A 21,246-nucleotide genomic window follows, 5' to 3' on the forward strand; every position below is an offset into this window, starting at 1 on the left:
TGCAAAGCATTTCACACTTACCTCATCTGAACCTCTTGACAACCCTGTGAAGCAGGTATTTTCCCCATTTTATAGACGAGGAAATTGAGGCAAAGAGAGGCTCAGTGACTTGCCACAGTCACACAAGTAGTATCTGAGGCAGGATTTTTTACTTAGGTTGACCTTATTCCAAGTCCAACATTCTAAGCACTCTATCACTTAGCTGCCTAGGTGAGAATTGTAAAGAGGTATGTACATGTTAGCTATTATTATTATCAATGTTTTGTGTTCTTTAGAGCCATTTATAGTATCTTCAGGCAGTACTTGCTGCATCCAGGCTTCCATTACAACTTCAGAAAGCCCTATGCAGTTGTAAATCTAAGAAACACTTCTCTTGAGGATACTGGCAAAGTAGGGTTATTAACTAAGGGCTAGCCAGACCACACAAGTTTGTCACCTGGTTAAAAGAGATGATATGTTCTTTGCCAGCAGTCAGCCAGAGTGGAAATCAAAGAATATATATGAAAATGACATCCACTCTAATGGCATGGATCTCTTCTACTGCACTATGATGAGGTACCCATGTCTAATCTTCACATGTGTGAACATAAAGAGGGTAAGTCTCCACGACACCCTCAAAGTGTTTTGGGGAGCTTAGCAGAGTGACCACTCAAATAATACTGGACTTGTAGTCATAAGTTCCTGGGTTTCTGGATAGTGATTAGAACCAATGAAAGGGATGTAGGGCTACAGACACTGTGTATATCTCATTGAAGTAGCTCTTTATAAAGAGACCAGCTGACCTTGTAATTTAGAACCAAAGAATCATAGAATGTCAGAGCTGGAAGGGGCCTTAGAAATCATCTAATTCAATTCCTTCATTTTACAAATGGGAAAACTGAGACTGAGAGAAGGCAAGATCCTCACTCAAGGTGATGTAGTTAGTAAATAGCAGAACCAGGTCAATAATTCAGTTCTCCTGCTTCTTAGTCAACTGAACTCCCAGGGATTTTTACTGATTTAGCCACTCCCTATACAAATGAAATCATAGTCCCAGGCCCTAACCCTATTATCTCTATTCCTAGCCCTATTTATACTAGATAGTTTAGTTGGTAGAGTATGTTATTTTTAATTTAAGGATCTAGGCTTCATATGCCTATTTGGGTGTGGGTTCACATTTAGAGGCAGTGTATAATAGTAGATGGAGTTCAAAAAGTAATGGGCTCAAATTCTACCTCAGACACTTGCCATTCTACGTTTGAAGCCTAAGGAGATGGTGGAGGGTTGGAAGGGAGGTCTACATACAGCAAGGCTATTTGGTATTCTGACTCACATGCTCTGAGCAAATTGATGATCATACAAATTTTGACCCACTGAAGGCTAAAACTTGGTTTAGGACAATGTTAGTGGGAGTGACTGGGTCCCCTGCATGCAATACCCCCTGACTGATTCTCTGCAGGAAATTTGGAGTGGAGCACTGCATTTACAGTCAGGAGACCTGGAGTTCCCATCCCAAATCTGCTGCAGACTCCATAAGTTAGACTTGTCTTACTTTTACCATCTGTGAGATCTGACACCTTTTGCTGTCTTATCAAACTCTGTAATCAAAGGCACAATGAGGATTAATGTGGCAATAATATCTGATACACGTTTTGAAGTCTTCAAAGAAAGTAATGAGGAAATATAGGCAGTATGGTAATTAGATTAGTGGCAGATCCAAAATAACACTCATTAATCCCTATTCTGTAGGATCTCTCTGAAATAAATCTGGAGCACTTGCTATCTAGACCTTGAGAATAATTAATTTTCACCTTCTATTTACCATTACCCCAAATCCTAAATTTTTAGAGACTTGTTCATAGTGAATACTACATAAAGATTTGTGGAATTAATTGAATTCTGCCCTCTGTTGTCTTAGAAAATTGTACCATTCCCTTCCCACATCAATTCAACTATAGTTATCCCTTCTCTATTGTGGGGGTAGGAACATGCCGCCCTCACTATCTGGAGAAATCTGTGTATTAAAAGATATTAAGGTATTTGAAAAGATTAAAGGTGGTATTAAAGGATTAAGAGGTATTAAAAGATAAAATATGTTGATATTATAGAATACTACACATATATTTTATGCATTTCTGAGTTTCTAAACCTTTTCTGTGTCATTTGCTGGCCTTTGGGAATTGTCTGTGGTTTCCACAAAACTCCCCCCAAAATTCCTTTTTAATTTCTTATGCCCACCCGTGATATATCAAACTGTGAAGGGATAACTGGAGTCATTCGTTAATGAAAGATTCTGGGATCTACCTCCAGTCTTGCAATTGATTAACTGTGTGATCTTAGACTAGTCACTTCACTTCTTCTGGATTGACTTTTGAGGCAATGTACCTTTACTGAGTGGCTCTTCCTTTTAGTGGGAGCATATTATTAAACTGTTAGATCAGGGGAATATTGTAGATCTAGTCTGCCTAGATTTTAGGAAAGCGTTTGATAAGTATCTCATCCTATTCTCATGGAAAAGATGGCATTACGTGGGCTAGATTACACTGTTATCAGATGGATTTAGGACTGGTCGAACGACTGGACTTTAAGAGTATTCCTTCATGGTGCAATGTCAGCTTAGAAGAAGGGCTTCATTGAAATCCCCCAAGGATCCATGTTTAACATTTTTATTGAAGTCTTGAAAAAAGCATAGATAACATTTTTATCACATTTACAGATGGTACAAAGGGGAGAGGGATAGCTAACACACTAGATGACAGCCAGCATTTTGATAGGCTACAATATTGGGCTGAATATAATTCTACAGAGAGCAGAATGCTGGATTTGGATTAAGAAGACCTGGGTTTGAATTCCAGTTCTTCTAATTATTATCTCTGTGATTTTGGGCATATATCTCTGGGCTTCAGTGTTCTTATCTGTGAAATGAAAGGATTAGACTACCTATACTCTTAGTTCCCTTCCAGAACTATATCTATGATCCTACAGCACAATCTGTGAGCTAAAGCTGTCCTATGCTTTATGCCCAAGAAGTTGCAGGGGAGGGAGGGGAGCTTCAGTACTACATCCTTTATTGGCATCTTCCTCAAGCCATTGGCCAAAACCACTAACCATTTCCAATGGAAATGGAAATATCATTTTACAATGGAAAGAAAACTGACTCTGGAATTGGATCTGGGTTCAAATCCTACTTCTAATTTCTGCCTGTGTAATATTGTGCAAGAACCTTAACCTTCCTGGGCCTCATTTTTCCTATCTGTAAAATGAGGGAGTTGGACTAGATAACTCCTCAAATCTCTTACAGTTCTAAAGCTATGATCCCATGATCCACTGTTCTAAGTTGGCTTGGGAAAGTTCTATGGAGCCAACTTTTATACAAAGTTGCATCTACAAGGTCCTTATAAGCTACAAGAGAGGAGCTGAAGATTAGTGAAAGATGGTATCTGGCCAATGCATTGAAACAATGTTAAAACTAAAGTGTGAAGATAGATGTTGTTGATGGACAAACGGTTATGTCTGATTCTTTGTGACCCTGAGGACCAAAACTCTCCAATATTGTCCATGGGATTTTCTTGGCAAAGATACTGGTGGAGTGGTTTGCCATTTCCTTCTTCAGTGGATTAAGGCAAACAGAAGTTAAGTGACTTGCCCAGGGTCACATAGCTAGTAAGTGTCTAAAGCCAGATTTGAACTCAGGTCTTCCCTACTCCAGGGCCAGTGCCCTATCCACTGACCCACCTAGCTGCCCCTTGCTGTTCATGATAGCAAATTTTAATGATATTCTCATCTTCTGCCATCAGGCAAAAGACCATGCGCATGAGTTATGTGAGACTTTTGCCATGTCTCCTCCAAAATGGACTCTACTTCAAACCATAGAAATGCTCTTTCTGCCAGGCCTAGTGGTGGTTTCTATATTTCATATTGTATTCTAAAGTCTTTAAATAAACACAGGATTCATCATGGCCATCTAGGACTAGGCCTTGTTACCTTCAGCAAAGGAGCTGCAACAGCAAATGGAGACTAGTAACTCATCTACAAATCATGCCAAATTTGTGAATCCCATCACGCAAATATTATAGAAGGGAACCAATTACTTCTGGGCAACAGGGGTGGGGCAATGTCAGGAAGTCAAGAGAGGGCATTTATGGTAGCTCTCTGGCTACAACATACTATAGGCTGCCTTTACACACTGGTTCTATCTTAGAAAAGTGGTACTTTGCAAGAAATAGGCACTAAACCTATTAGTTAGAAAAAGTTGGTTTTGAATCCCATCTCTGACACCTACAGACAGCTAAGTGGCAGAGTGGATAGTGCACTGGGGCTCAGTTCAAATCCACCCTCAGACACTTGCTGGCTGTGTGACCCTGGACAAGTCATTTAACTACTGCCTGCCTCAGTTTCCTTAACTGTAAAATGGTAATCATTATAGCACTTACCTTACAGGGTTGTAATATAAGCTCCCTGAGGGCAGAAACTGTTTCCACTTTGTATTCCTGGCACAATCCTGCCAGGCACATAGTAAGAACTTGCTAAGTGTTTGTTGATGTATTAATTGGAAGATGAAGGAATTCTCTATTTGACAACTATTTAGCAATTAGTGCCATGCTACTTCGGACAACTGACATTGAGAAAAAAATTATAATTTCATAAACAGAATACTGCTGTGACCAACCTCAAGATCTGGCACTACAACTTTGAAGGGCCTGATGCCCAGCTATGGTCATGATGAATGAACCACAAGTATCAGCTACTCTTCCAAGAACCTTTTGTTTCTCTCATCACCATGTGTAATGGGCTCTGTTATTCTCCTACTTGTTTTTGAATGTTACTCCTGCCCCAGGCTAAGAATATTCTCATGGACCCTTCATCCCACAAGTTGGAACCAAAGGAACTGATGGACAGAGTTGGAACACAGTTATTGTTTATGCCTGGGGTACATGTGACCATATATATAGAGACAAGAGAGGGAGGGAGAAAGGAGTGTGCAGGTGCTGGCTCTGGGCAACGACCCTTTGGAATTCTGGTCTGATGGAAGCCTGGTGTAGTGGATGGAGTGCTGGCCTTAAGTTAAGGGGACCTAAGTTTGAATATCTCCTCTAACATTTACTAATTGTGGGACCATGGGCAAATCATTTATCTGCTCTGAACCACAGTTTCTTGGGACTGATAAGGATACCAAGTTAGTACCAGTTATTTTTGTTGAGAATCTCATTCTTTCCATCTTTTCCAATGGAGTTAAGTTAGAAATAGTACTAGGAAAAGTCACTATCCTACTATTCTCTTATGTATAATGTTCTTTGAACTACTGAACAGGCAAGTAAAAGAATTAATTTTTAAAATGAACATAAATCTATTTTTTCTTCTTTCTACCCCACCCCATTGGGGAAAAAGAAAAACAAATTCCTCTTAAAAATATGCATAGTCAAGGAAACAAATTCTCTCATTGGCCATGTTCTTCCTTCCTTCCTTCCTTCCTTCCTTCTTTCCTTCCTTCCTTCCTTCCTTCCTTCCTTCCTTCCTTCCTTCCTTCCTTCCTTCCTTCCTTCCTTCCTTCCTTTCCTTCCTTCCTCTCTTTCTGTCTATCTGATTTTTCATCCTAAATCTATCATCTCTCAGTTGGGTAGAGACAGCATGCTTATTACCAATCATGGAGGGTCATTGAACTGATTGGTGTTCTTACTGCTTTCAAAGTTGTTTGTTTTCAGTGGTTGTTGTTATTGTATAAATTGTTCTCCTGGTTCTGCTCATTTCATTCTGAATCAATTTATATAAGCCTTCAAAATTATCCAAGGAAATAGATGATTTCAAAGATATATGGAAAGAGTTGTACGAACTGATGCAGGACAATTTATACTACGACTTCAACATTATAAAATGATTGATTTTTGTAATTGAAACAAAGCATTGAGATATAAGCCTATCTTCAGTAGAAGATAGAAAAAGTATCTGAGGGTCTGTTCTGCTAGTATGCAGGATGGTAGGAATAATTTATATTTCTTCCTGTTCAGACATGGTTTTTATTTCTTTTATTATGTCTATATTTTGAGAGCTTTAACATAGTCATTTCATTCTCATCTTTTTCTGTGGAGTTCAGATAGAAATGATCTTGGGATCTATATCTATCCATACACATGTTATTGTCTACTGTGAAGTTCCAAAAGTACACATTGAATAAAACTCTATAAGTATTAGTTGCTTCAAATATGTTCTTCTCATTGGTCTTTGATTTCAGGATGCCAGTAAGTCACTTCACATTTACAGCCATGGCTGTGATAGTATTACGCACATTATTACTTATAATAACTATCAGCCGATATTAAAAGGTTGGTTTCTGTGGCAGATGGTCACCAGTAATATGAAGCTGGCCAACACAATTCTGCAGTAGCAGAGTTAATTCTTATGGTTGTAGAGCAAGTGAGAGTTGGGAAGGCACTCTAATATAGCAAATCTAGGTGGAGGAAGGAAAGGAGGAAGGAAAGAAGGGAGTAAGGAAGGAAAAAAGGTAGAAAGAAGGAAAATAGGTAGAAATAAAATATTATCCTCAATTTACAGTTGAGGAAACTGAAGAAAGCAGAGGTTAAGTGACTTTCCCAGGGTCACACATTTTAATAAGCATCTGAGGCTAGATTTGAACTCAGGCCTTCTTGATTTTAGTCCCAGAACTCTATTTGTGCCACTTCAAGTTGCTCTTGAAACTCTTTCTGAGTTTTTATCTTTGAATATAGGTTCCCTTTGGCTCTGTGAATTATATATCATGATTAAGAGGATATATCTATGGAATGCTTGGCATATTTTATATTCCTTAGAAAAAGTGACTTCTGCCATGTGATGCATTTGCCTGTCTGGGGCTATAGAAACAAGCAGTGTAGGGTCTACAGGAATGTAGACATCAAGGGAAAGTAAACTAGGGGGAAAAGTGTCAGACTCAGCTGGGTACAGTGTGGCAGGGGATCGTCTTTTTCCCCCTTTTTGACTCCAAAGGCTTTGGCCTCTGCAAGAAGCAGAGTTTAAAATAGTTCCCTAAAGGCAGACATTATTCTGTTTTTGTCTTTGTAGCCACAGGACCGAATACAGTGCCCTGTACTTAGGAGATGTGTAATATTTCTTGAATTGATTTGAAATAAATAGTGTAAAGGCATAAATCCTTTTTGTCTCTTTTCTTTATTTTTGCTTTGTATATGCATTTGAATATTTTTGTATTAAAATCAAATTTTTAATAAAAAGGAAGTTTTGTGGCATTCTGGTATTTTTTTGCTAACATTTCTCCAAAAATAATCAGGGTATATTATAATCTCATGGGTTTGATGAATATGCTCCCTGTCTTAAAGGATAAATCTGTGCATTTGAGATATACTGGGCTCAAAATGACAAATATACACCATTGCCAAATTTATCGAAAAATTCTATTTTAGAGGCTTTAGTTCTGGAGAAGCTAGAGAAACAGATCAGTAATACCCTAAGCTCATAAAAGTTTTCTAGTATACTTAAAAATCAGTTGCTTCTACCAGGCCATCATGTTCCATCATCAAAACCAAGTTTGAGAAGTGGGGAAACTATTTGCTGCAATAAACCCAAGTTCTCTGAATTTATAAAAATAATTAACCATGTAGAATATGGACTGCATATCATTCAAAAAATCATGTTTTTCTACATCTATCAATCCATCAACTGTTTACTTTCTCTTGTAGAGTAAGAAAAACCTGCCTGTCATTTCCTATCATGGCCACATGTCTGAAAGGAGCTTGTCAGCCTGGTTCCTGTTATGACAAGAATCTATTCTGAAAGACTCATGCAACTCTCCTACCCTTCATGGACCACCATTGTCTGGGTGACTTTGTTGCCTAGCAACACGCTTCATCTTTTCTGTGCAGGCAAATAACCTTTAATGTGCATTTGAAAGTACTTCTTTGGTCTCTCTTTCATTATTAAAAATTGGGGAAAATGCCCTTTTCCATATGCATGTTAAATTACCTCTTTTTTTTTTGAGATATAAGATAGCATAGGAAAATTCAATGTGCTATTCTCAGAGCTTTTCTTCCTCATCTGCCTCAATACCTTGCTGTCTAGCCAAATATAGAATCCCTGAGGAACAGAACACATCTAAGTGCCAAGTCACAAAGTAGTTGTCAGCTTATTTCTTCCCCCAACTTCTAAATGAACTATGCCTCAGAGTCTGCTTTCAGCATTCCAGAGCTGTTCAATAGTTAAGCTTGATGGTATTCTCCTTTCAAATGCTTTGTAGAGAATGATAGTCCTGTACCAAGAATACATAAAGAAAGGTGTCATGACAGAGACTACTCACCAAGACTGAAGTTCCAGTCAGGATAAATAAAGGGAATTTTGGTGGGTTTAGGTGAGTAAAGTCCAGTGACAACAAGCCATCTATTCATAAAGAGGAACAGCATTTCCTTCTCCCTATTTCGTGCCCTGCCCAACTCCAGATGGCAAACGGTGGTTTCTAATTCTTCACATCATATCTAGGTGCTCAAATGAGACAGTGTTCAGAGAAAGAAAAAAAGGAATTTCATCATTTTCACGTATGGCTTTGTCTTCTCCTTCCTTCTAGACTGTAAACTCCTTGAAGCTACTGGCTATGTCTTATTTTAGCCGTGTATTTCCAGTGCCTAACACTTTATCTTGTTATCATTAGGAATTTTTATTTATTTTTAATTTATGGAATAAAATAAGCATTTCCATAACATAGTATAGTAAAAAAAAAGATGATTGCACATGAAACTGCAAATCTATTATTTACAATTTGCTATTCCTTTTAAATATATTACCATGTAAATTTCTTTTTTTCCCATTTTTCTTCTCCTACCACTCTTTGAATTGAATTTTCTTGTCTTTCTGTCTGGAAGTAATTTGTCTTGTCAGTACTCTGATATCATCTCTCTTAGATGCTGATTTTACTTTTAATTAAAAAGTTTTTAGTATTGCCTTCTGTTTTCATGCCAAGTTCATTCCTCATTTATCCCTTTACCGCTGTACTTTCCCTTCCAACAAGGAAAAAACATTTAAGCAAAACCAACTGACAGAATTTGCTACATTTTGCATCTGTAGTCCCCCACTTTTCTGTTGAGAGCAGAGTATTTCATTATGGGTTATCTGCTTATAAGTTGTCTTGAGTAGCTTATTTAATTTCATATGATTATTGATATACTTGCTTTGTTCTCCTTTACTCCTTTAGATGATAAGCTCTGTGAGGGCAGGGACTATATATTATTTAATTTTTGAATCCCTGGCACCTTGCATAGTACACTGGATACTGTTGTTATTGTTGGACAGTTTCAATCTTGTCCAATTCTTGGTGACCCCATTTGGGAGTATTATTGGCAAAGATACTAGAGTGGTTTGTCATTTCATTCTCCAGATCATTTTACAGATGAAGAAACTGAGGCAAACAGGGTTAAATGACTTGTCCAGGGTCACACAGCTAGTAAGTATCTGAGGCTGGACTGAAACTCAGGTTTTCCTGACTCAGGTCTTGGTGCTCCTTCCACCGTGCCACCCAGCACTGGACATAGTAGGTTCTTAATAAGTGCTTGTTAAATTGAATTACATTGAAGAAAGCATAGTCTTACCCCCCCCCCTCCCCCTGTTAAATCTTTCAGATAAAATGGAAGGGAAGGGTGTATGAAGTTCCTTTTAATTCCAGCATATTTGAATAGAGATTCTAGAATTGAATCAAACACAATTCTAGAAGATCTTTTAAAAGTGACACCAAAAGTTTTAAATTTATTTGTCTATCACTCAAGTTTAGTGTACTATACATGGCATAGTTTAAGATTTCTTCCTTGATGCTTCTAGGTTCTCTGGGCACAATATGCTTGTAAAATTCAGGTCAAGGGAACAAAGGAGTCAATATTTGTCATGTATCCACTATGTACCTGTAATGGCAAGCAAAGTGGGCCTTTCTGTTGTTTTTTCTTTTGGAGTGCTTCTCAGCACTAAGGCAATCAAGTGCCTTTGATTGAGTCTTGCCTTTGTTTGTAGGAAGGCCCATACCCTTTTGCTAATTAGTTCATAAGAGGTGTGAAGCCCTTGGTCCCTGAAAAAGGGTATATATACCCAGAGGATAGCCATTGAACTCAGAATCGGGAATTGAGAATCGAGAACTCTCAGAACTGTGGGAGGAGAGGTTTTACTTTGGGGGCTCACTCACTGGAAGAACGTCATGTGATTTGACCAGATGAGACTCTGGGTAGCCGTTGGAGCCCCACCTTTGAAAACCCAGATGTTGGTGTTTCTCTCTCTGTTAACTATGTATGTGATGTCTTGGACAAACAGCTAGTAGCCTGTCTGCTGATTTGTGTTATTTTGCTCTGTTTATATAATTTCTGCTTGTAATTTCTTTTTGTATTTGCTCTAAAGTTCTAAAGAGGACTTTTCCCCCTGAACCAAATGAACAGTATATGTATCTTTAATTAAAGTAAGATCATTAACCCCTTAAAGTTGCTTTCCTTAGAAAAGCAGATCAAAGAACCAGTGCTAGTAGCCCTCCTGTGTGCTGGTGTTATTGGCTTCACACAGCCACATTAGCAGCAAGTAGCATTGTTGTTACAGTACCTGATATTTTGCTTAAAATAGAATGCAAGCTCCTGGAAGGTAGGGACTTTTTTCTTTGTATCTTTAATACAGTAACTGCACATGGTAAGCATTTAATAAATGTGTTTAAATGAAATTGAATAAAGGATCTTCTGCAATATCCTGCACTATCCCTCATGGCTTGCAAGTATCTCTTCATTGTTTATCCTTCATTTTACCCTTTTCAATCCCCAGCAGGAAGCTCTTTAAAGTTAGCATTCATTCAATATAGTGGTTTTTGAGTGAATGAATTATTCATCCTTCAAAATGGATCTCATTAACATAGGTACTCTGTCTAGTGAATATAGAATGCAACCCAGCCACACCTGTCCATCTCTGGGTGAATATCATCTATGTCTTCTCATAAGTTTGACATAGGCATTGACCCAACAACCTGGGGACTTCCCTTAACTCCTTTCAGCCTTGCTATGGAAAATGTGAGCTGTGTATGAGTTATCTGTTGCTCTTACTATGTTACTAGTCCATCTTCTTTTTTATTCACACATTTGTTGCCCTCTTTTGCTCCCCTTCTCCAGGATAATTCTTTGTTTGTAATGTGTCACAGCCAGCTCATGTCCACCACGCGCCTCTCTATTGCTCTCTGGGCAATCCTCAACTTCATTTCATCATTCCATCAAGTTCCATGACTCAGAGTAGAAGAAAAAAACAAACAAACCCCGGTTGGCTTTCGGATGCCAAGACTGTTTCATTTATTCTTTCAAGGCTGTGATTCCCAGGGTTGCTCAGAAACAGCTCAGGGAATGCCAGCTTTGAGTATCCTTGCTCAGACTACTTCCCAAGTGGCTGCCGAAGAGGCATCTAACCCCAGAACTCAATCAATGAAGTGTGATGTTTCATGACAGGGTTTCTTCCATTCCTTTGGAAAATGGCCCACAAAGGAAAAGATTTATTAACATCACTGGTTTACAAAGAAATCAATCTTGTTTTCTGGAAGTACGATTATGACAGCCTTAGGATGGTGATGGAAAATGCAGGGCCTCTGTGTGAGTGTTTATAAAGGACCCTTTCATTGCATAGTACAGACTTATTTTCCCTTATAGAAGATATTCTTCTTACTATGCAAAATGACTTTAAAGCAGAGTCCTTAGCTGAGCTCTGTGAACTTAAAAAAAATTTTGATAGCTATATTTCAATATGATTGGTTTCCTTTGTAATCCTATATATTTTACTTTATGCAGTTAAAAGCCTTATTCTGAAGAGTATATAGTTTTTACCAAGGATAAAAAGGGTTCTATGACACACAAAAAATGCTTAAGAACATCTGGTTTAAAGAATCCCTAAGACTTCTGTCACCATTCCACTACCAATACTAATAGTTAGCATTTGCATAGCCCTTTAAGGTTTGTAAAGCCCTTTTTGTATCAGTTGATCCTCACAACATATGAAGGAGTTGCTATTACTGGAGAAATTGAGGCCCACAGATTAGGTGACTTAGCTGGGGTCACACAGCTACTAGGTGTCTGAGACAGGATTCAAATTCAGATCTTCCTGATTCCATGTTTCATGCTCTATCTAGTATATCACCTGACTATTATTATTTCACCATTAGAGGAAGTCAGGACTTAGAGTCAGGAAAACTAGGTTCAAATCCCATCTTAGATAAATATTGGCTATGTGTCATTAGCAAATCATTTAAGCTTTTTGTGCCTCACTTTCTTATCTGTAAAATGAGGGGGTTGAACTTAGCCTTTAAGGTCCCTTCTAACTCTGTATCTATGACCCCATAATCTAAAATATAAAACTAACTCTATGGGGCAGTAATTTCTGCTGCTTTGTACAGATTCTGTTCTACTATATTTTAATGAACACATTCAAATAACTGTGGGACAAAACACTAAACCTCCAAACAGCATTTCCAACAGCATTCTACGTAAGCACCTCTCATTCCCTGCACATTCAAGTTAAAGCCCCAAATCCATGACCCACTATGCACCCAGGGCAGCAGGTGACAAAAGAAATGGTTAAGACTACATTTCACGCAATAAGCCAAACCCCTCCTCCATTCTCTATCCCCTACTCTTCTGAACCACTTTGCCTTGGAGGGATCGACTGTAGTGATAATAATAGGAGACCAACCTTATGCTTTATGTCAGCACGTCCACACGGCTGCTGCTTCTCAGTGGCCAGCTCCACATTTTGGGCCTGTTCCAGTTCCAAGTGATGGAGCGCAAGCCGTGCCCTGCTACTGTTGCTGCTGCTCATCTTTCATTATGAGAATGAAAAAGTCTGACTAGCTGCCAGCCAGACCATGCAAAGAGCCCTTGGCTCCCAAGCTTCCTGGACCTTAGGTAGTGGCAGCTGAACTGTAGGAAATTCACAGCTGAATCACTGCCAAATGAACACCCATCTTTGAAGAGGTGGGGCTATGGTGGGAGTGAAGGGGAAACAGGATCACTTGTCTGCCCTACCTCTATACCCAAAACAACGGTACTAAACCTTTCATACAGAATAACCCTGAAAAGGCACTCTGGGCTATTTTGAAGAAGTGAATCTTTTAAAAAAAACAACTCTCTTTTTGGCTTGCTGTAATTTAGTTTGCGTTTCTACCCTGGCACCCTCAAAAACTCCAGTGGATCTTGGGATCTCTTGAATTTTGTAGGTCCCTTCATTCTCCAATTTTCCTGATATCAGAAGGGTACCAGTGGAATGCCCTGGCTCTCCACCTGTTAGGTAACCATAACCTCTTGCCACGTGATAGTTCCTTGAGGTCATCCTTTGCTCTTCTTTGGAATTCAGTGCTCAATCAATAAACATTTATTAAGCACCTATTGTGTACCAGGCTGGAGAAGGAAATGGCAAACCACTCCACTATCTTTGCCAAGAAAACCCCAAGGATGGTATTGGCATGCCATGGTCCACAACGTCAAGAAGAGTCAGACATGAATGGATGACTGAACACCAACACGTTACCAGGCACTGTGCTAAGTGCTAGGGGTACAAAAAGAGGCAAAAGGCAGTCCTTGCCCTCAATGAGCTCACAACCTAACAGAGGAGACAACATGCAAGCAAATATATGGAAAGTGAACAATATGCAGGAAATACAGGAAACAATTTAAAGAGGAAAGTCATGGGAATTAAGGGGGTTGGGAAAGGTTTCCTGTAAAATATAGGATTTTAGTTGGAACTTAAAGGAAGGCAAGGAGGTCCATAATTAGAGGTGAGGAGGGAGAGCATTCCAGGCATGGGGAATAGCCAGAGAAAATGCCAAGAGACAAGAGACAGGAGTCTAATTTGAGGAACAAGATCATAGTGTTGGGGTAAGGTATAAGAAGACTGGAAGACAGGAGGAGGCTAGGTCATTTCCCCAAGGTCACATGGGTTGTCATTGTTCAGTTGTGTCAAACTCTTTGTGACCCCATTTGAAGTTTTCTTGGCAGAGATACTAGAATGGTTTGACATTTTTTTCTCTAGCTCATTTTCCAGATGAGGAAACTGAGGCAAATGAGATTATGTCCAGGGTCACACAGCTAGTACCTAGCTACAGGCCAGATTTGAACTCACAAAGATAAGTCTTTTTGACTTTAAATCCAACACTCTATTCACCCAGTGACTAGGTTATGAAGGGCTTTGAATGTCAAACCAAGCATTTTGTATTTGCTCCTAGAGGCAAGAGAAGGCCACTGGAGTTTATTGAGTTGGGCGGAGAGGTGGTGGTAACATGATTGTACCTTAAGGTGCTAATCACTTTAGTGTCTGAATGGAAGATGGGTGGAAGTTATATAATGATAATTACAATAACTGGGGCGATAGCTAGCACTTACATATAACACTTTAAGGCTCACAAAGCTCTTTATATAGGTTAATTCATTTGTTGTGTTTGTCTTTCATTTTTGAAGAGGACCATGACATCAGGGAAATGATGACATGACTTGCACTTGACTTTGATCTGAGTGAGGGAGGGCTGTGCAAAGTCACCAGCCTCACTTTCTCCTCCAGAGCCATCTGGATCCATGCAATGGGAGACCATGTCCCTTTTAGGCTGAGGCCTTTTCAGGTACTCATTTTGAGTGAGATAATGCCCATTCAGTGAATAGGCCATTTTAAGAAGTCAAGGGATGGCCACTTTAATTAGAAAAAAAGGAAAAAAAAATCAAGAGAGAAAGAGGTACCATTGACATTCACTTTAAGCTTAGGAGGGCCCAAAATCCAGCCATTAAGTGGAGCTTGGACAAGGACCTATTGTGTGGTCCAATCTCTGAGCTTCAGAGTGAACTGGGTTTAAGGTTTTGTGAAAGAAGAAAGCTCCAATGGTTCATGCAGGTGGTGACTAACTGACTCTTTGGCTGACCATATGCTTCTTGAGTTTGTGGCCATAGGTAGGTAGTTCGTTGTAAACAAGGATGATAGGTAACCATAAGAAGACATTTGTAGGGAGTATTTAAGTATTTAAGCCTTTACTTTCAAGCAAAAGAATCAAGGAAAGCCAATGGCTCCAAACAATAATACAAATAATAATTGTTATAAAATTAATATTTATATAGCATTTACCCTTTGCAAAGTCATTTCCCTTCCAACAACACAACAACCTTGTGAGGTAGGTGATAAAAATATCCTTCTTTTCCTTTCATTCATAACACTATTAGGGCCAAAAATGACCTCTTTTTTTTTCAGGGCATGGGTATAAATAATACTAGCTTATAATAGTAAAATGCTTTGTGTTTTCAGCATGTTTTTCTATTATCCATGGTGGATCCAGAAAAGACCATGTCTCTGAAAGGAACTCAGCCCCTGAAACTTTCCCACATTGGCATTTCACCTGAGGCATCTGTCCTAGACACTACCTAGATACTCTATAATCCTTTTAATTGCCCTTTCACTGTAGCTCTCTTACAGATTAACTCCTTTCATTGCCTGCACCTGGCCCACCCCAGGCCATTTACCACTCCTTAATCTCATCTGGACCCTTTCTCTGTAGCCCCTGGGCCCCCCCAACCTATTTACCACTCCTTAATCCCATCCAGACCTCACAGTCTTTTCTTGTATATAAGTTCCAATTTTACCCCCATCAAATTAGAAGATTCACCAGGAATCTTCACTGACTCCTATTGGCAGCACAAATAAACCTTGCTATTTTGACTGAAAGAAGACTTGAAGGGTTGAAGTCTTTTGAGGTATACCCCCTGTACCCTTGCATTTTGGGGTTCCCAGCAACCTCAAACTGTGTCATGAGGGTTCCCAGCATCCCAAATTGCAACAGAAGTAGTGAGTTTCCCCACTCTGAAGAGGTCCATGCAGCACCTGGATGACTTCCCATTAGGAGTAGGATAGAAAGGATTTCTGGCTTTCCTTTTACTTAGAGTAAGGGCTTAAATACTCCCTATGAATGTCTGCTGATGGTATGCTATCATCTTTGTTAATACAACACTACCTACCTTTGGCCATAAACTCAAGGAAAATGCATCAACCAGAGTCAAGTAGTTGCCACCTGCATGAACCAATAGATGACTCTCACACAAGTATCTACTAAATGAATTACTTGGGATTGCCTCTTCAAGTTCTGAGATTCTGTGATGTGAATTTGGCTTGTCCAGGATTACTTAGCTAGACTGTGTTAAAGGTAGGAGTTGAAGCTAGGTGGCACAGTGGATATCAGGAATCCACTTGGAATCAGGAAGACCCATATTCCTGAGTTCAAATCCAGCCTCAAACATGTGCTAGTTGTGTGACCACGGGCAAGTCACTTAACCTTGTTTGCCTCAGTTTCTTCATCTGTAAAATGAGCAAACCATTCTAGTATCTTTGCCAAGAAAATCTCAAAATGGGGTCCCAAAGGGTCAGACACAACTGAGATAACTCAACAACAATCTACAAGCATTTATTATGTTCCAGGCACTGTACTAGGTTCTGGGGATACAACCCTCCCTCCCCCATCAAATAGTCTCTGCCCTCAAACAGCTTATAGTCTACAAGTGGGGGGGGGGGAAGACGCATATGAATTATTATATAAAACTATATAAAAGAAGTACAAGGTAAATTTTTTTAGGAAGCAGGTGGGTACACACACCTAGGAGACATCAGGAAAGGTTTCATATAGTTCATGGTCCTTCAGTGCAGTTTTGAATGAAACAAAGGACTGAATTTAAGGCATGGGTACAACCAATATAAAGTGTGGAGATGGGAGATGGAGTGCTGTGTTTGAGAAACAGCAAGAATACCAGTTTGGGTGGATTATAGAGTGCAGGAAGCTTGGAAAGGTATGTTGGGGATTAGGTTGTAAAGGGCTTTAAACATCTACTTAGCTCTGAGACTGGTTCTCTGTCCACTCTACCAGGCTGGCCTTTTAGGAAAGGGAAAGAAAAGCGAATTGCAGTAAACTGACTTGCTTGAGATCAAACAACGAGTTAGTGGGAGAGTGGGATTCAGATCTCCTGACTCTTAGCTCAGTGCTCGTAGAATAACTCAGAGTGTTCCAATTGTCTTAGTACACATATACGTATGTATGGGCATATATCCTACACACACCTATGTACACACCTATACATCTGATGGGGTATAAGGCTGTGGGAACCCCCTAGGACTCTCCTTTAGTCTTCTCACTTGATGAGGCATTTGCCTGAGGCCATATGCCTTTCATTATCCCTAGGCCCAAAAGTCTTGTTACTCTTAACCTAGCCTAGCCCTCCATTACCCAGCAGTCTAGCCCTCCATTGTCTGTCATCTCCAGGTAGCCTTCAGCTATTTTCTATCCTTAATCCTATTCCTGGAGTCTGACCTCTAGTCACTCCTGTCCCATCAAGATCCTCCATAGACTCTTTCTCAAGACCCTCCCTAAACCCCTCCTCGAGTCACCCCAGACTACTCTACTACCCCTCAATCCCTCCCACAATCTTTCTGTATATAGGTCTCATCTTGCCTCCATGAAGGCGCTCAGATTCAATCAACCTCAGCAGATTGAATCTGGCCTTCTTGTCAAAACAAGCTTCACAAATGGTAAGATTTCTTAAGACTCTACCCAATATGGAGAATTATTAATAAACTTAGTTTTTCTTTGGCTAAAAGAAGTTTTGGGTAGAATTCATTTGAGCAGGACCTGGTGTGTTGGTATTTTGGGGTTCCGAGCAACCCCAAACCTCAACACATCTATGTGTAAATACAATATATGTACACATTTATTTATATTATGTTCATACCCACTATATAGATGTATGTGTGTATATATACATATATATACACATATATTACAAAGGTTAAATTTTTTTTTATTAATGACCCAAAACATCTCCCTGAAACAAAGGCTCATTTTTGACATAACAGTATTCTACCAGTAATGTCCTAAGGTTTATAGACATTGACCCCTACTGTCCCTGAAGAAGTGACAATGAGCAAGGTAATACAACTCAAATGCTAACAAGACAAAGTTGTGATGACAGTTACTTTAACAAAAGGTGTGAAAAGCCTTTCCCCCAAAGTATAAGCTGGCAAAAAGGCAGTGAGAACAAACTAATGGGAATAACATTGGCAAAGGACTGGCAGGAGACCAGAAGGCATTATTTACATGTCTTCACACAGGACCTTAGGGGGTAGCAGGAAAATTGTAGGTGAGAGCACAGGAAGGGAACAGAGGCCTCAATGGAAAGGCAAAGGATTAGTAGGATAGGTAGGAGTGGGAAAAGAAACAAGTTCAAAGATGTCCCCTAGATGATGGCTTTTGTGGGTTTTCTTTTTTGGATGGAAACAGTTGTGAGGCTCTCCTCTAACTTTATCCTAGTTCCATTTGGATGGGGGCAACCAGGGACAACTTTTTTTTTAAGCTGCACTCTAAGTGCTTTAAAGTTTGCAAGCCATTTTGTATATGCGTATGTACATGTACACACATATGTATTTGTTTATCCATACATACATACGTGTGTGTGTGTGTGTGTATTTACACATTAGGAGCAGCTAGGTGTTGCAGTGGATAGAGTGCTGGGCCTGAAGTCAGGAAGACTCAACTTTATGACTTTGAATTTGGCCTCAGACACTTACTAGTAGTGTGGCCCTGGGCAAATCACTTGATCCTGTCTGCCTCAGTTCCTCATCTGTAAAATGAACTGAAGAAGGAAATGGGAAACCACTCCAAGATCTTTGAAGAAAACCCTAAATGAGGTTACAAAGAGTTGGACACAATTGAAATGACGGAATGATAACAATATGTATGTGTGTATATATACATGCATGTATGTGTGTATGTATATATCTGAGTATATATGTCTATATGTAAACATGTATTAATATGTATGTCTATAAATTACATATACACATATGTATATTTACATGTAATAATATATGTACATATAAAATATGCACATGCATGTATAGAGCTATCTCTATATAATACATACCACTGTGTGTATATGTATTTACATACTTATGTACACATGTGTATACACACATATATTTATATACGCATATATTCATGTATATACATGCATGTATTTATATACATGGACAGGGGCCATGCTTCTATCTAGGAAAGGCTACAAAAAATTTCACCACATTTTACTTAGTTCAAAGCTTTCTGAAGTAAAATGTTTGGGATCTCCTCTTAGATGTCAATACTAGTCAATATCTCACGTGCAGGGAAACACAAATTAGCATCTTACCAAACTTTCTGCCAGCCTCACAGCGCAGGGCTGGAAGCATTCAAAGGTGACCAGAGGCCAAGGTAAATAAAAGTCAGCCTGTAAAAATGTCTTCCTGGGCTCCCAGAAGCTGTTACCACTCTCAGTACCCTCGACAACTCTATGTTGTAGAACAAGTGGCAGTCCACATTGGTAGAGGGAGTTTCCTGACTGGGAGCTCCCTGAATCAATGAAATTACAGGTCTAGTCCAAAATAGTAAGCGCCTGCTGCCAGCCACATTCTTGCTACTCCTGGTTATGTCAGCTCTAACTGCTTCTTACTGTGATTCTAATTCAAGTCATTTCATATGATCACAGCTCACACACCCTCATGCACTGAGTATGTAGTTGTAGTCACATTCACACAGAGGCAGGGAGGGAACAGGACCAAGGACAGGCAAAGAGAGCTCTGCTTAATGGGGCATGGGCCTCTCTCAGACCTCTGTGATGTTGCTACATAACTCTGCTTGGGGCTCTTGTCATCCATCATAAGGCACTGGCTAAGGAGGTCACAACCCATGGAGTTGGGACTGCTGACTCTTAGAAAGAACAACTAGTTAAGCCTGGTACCAGGGACAACCGCACTAGTTTTCATGTGCCCCGTCCATTATGAAGTTTGCTTCCAATGGAGCCGAGTGTCTATTGATCATGACTGTAAAGATGATTTGTGGAGACACAGCATAGTGTTCCATAGTTCATTCTGTACAATGCCTTCAACAGGAAAATAGTACAGTCTTTGAATTTAAATCCTCCTCAAAAAGGATTTGTCTCAATTCTTCACAGAAAGAAAAACATTCATCCATACATTTATGCATTGGAATATAAGCTCCTTGCAGTTAGCGATTGTTTCATTCTTTGTACTTGTATCCCTAGGGCCTAGCTCAATGCCTGGCACATAGTAGGTATGTAGTAAATACCTGCATATAATCCTAGCAATCTAAGTCACATCACCTACCTGCTTCTCAGTGCCTTCATCCATGAGATGGGAGTTACAAAAAAAAAATCTTTAAGGTTTCTTCTAACATTAGATTGTACAAACATTATTTAATTAGAATCTAATTTATATTATCACTTTATCACAATACAAATAATTGGTTTAGGGTTTTATTTGAAAACAGTCTCTATTTATTTTTTTGTTGATAGGATTACTATATATATACCCACATCTATAAACATATGTATGTATGTATATATACACATACATATATATTTACATACATCAAGGAGGTTATAACACATATGTAAATACGCAATAACTATAAAGCTGATTAGAACATGTTCTCAGTCTGGTACCAAATACTAGTCAATATATCTCCAAACATGCTCATCACAGCATGGCCATTGTATTGGAATGGAGGAAACCATAGGGAAAGCTATAAGGGAGCAGGTGACATACACAGGAGGTTAGGAAGGTGATTTATTTGCCCCATTTTCCAAGGGGCAAAATAGGCAATTTAACCCTTCAGAAGAAAAGATAAATAGGAGAAATGGTTGAGTAGCATGAACAAAATCCCCTGGAGCTGAAAAGACAGCACCAGGAATTCTTATCTCATATAACAGCCCTAGAGGATAATCTCCCATCAATTATATGTTTGCTGATTAAGAAAATGAAATCCAACAGTCCTTAACTGATTGCTAGTATAGCAGCAATGATTATAGTATCCTGTAGGTCTGCAGGTTTTAGGATTTTGAAATTAATACAGGGGCTTCTGATTAAGAACTAAGTGAAAAAAATGGCTTGGAACTGATAAGTGATACACTGAAAAGAGTGGCAAGTATGCCCTTGTGAATTTCTCAATTTAAAAAAGACTATTGGATTTATTTAATTTGGCTTGTGTGTTCCTTTTTTTAAAAAATGTTTAGCGGACAAATACCCTTCTGGATATTAGTTTTTCAAATGCCTCTAGAGGGTCTCAATTATAATTTAGAAAGATAAGTTAGACAAAGAATTTCCTGACATGGTAGTAGAACAGACAACCAGAGGTATTTATGGAATCCCTTCCTTTGCTTAAGAATGGCAGAGCATTAGTTGTCTTGGATAGGGTTGATGCATTCCCATCAG

General features: G+C 39.2%; 1 protein-coding gene across 1 annotated transcript in view; it reads right to left on the reverse strand.

The window, feature by feature from the left end:
• The window catches only part of SLC35F1 (solute carrier family 35 member F1), a 148,522-nt gene extending 135,736 nt beyond the window's left edge, over window positions 1–12,786 (reverse strand). The window contains exons 1-2 of the mRNA XM_036768254.1: window positions 12,661–12,786; window positions 1,418–1,577 (exon numbers count right to left, since the gene is read on the reverse strand). Coding sequence (XP_036624149.1) covers window positions 1,418–1,577; window positions 12,661–12,786 — 286 coding nt within the window. The remainder of the gene's footprint in view (window positions 1–1,417; window positions 1,578–12,660) is intronic.
• Between the last annotated feature and the right edge of the window lie 8,460 nt (window positions 12,787–21,246).

This window comes from Trichosurus vulpecula, chromosome 7 (genome assembly GCF_011100635.1).
Source record: "Trichosurus vulpecula isolate mTriVul1 chromosome 7, mTriVul1.pri, whole genome shotgun sequence".
NCBI lineage: Eukaryota > Metazoa > Chordata > Mammalia > Diprotodontia > Phalangeridae > Trichosurus > Trichosurus vulpecula.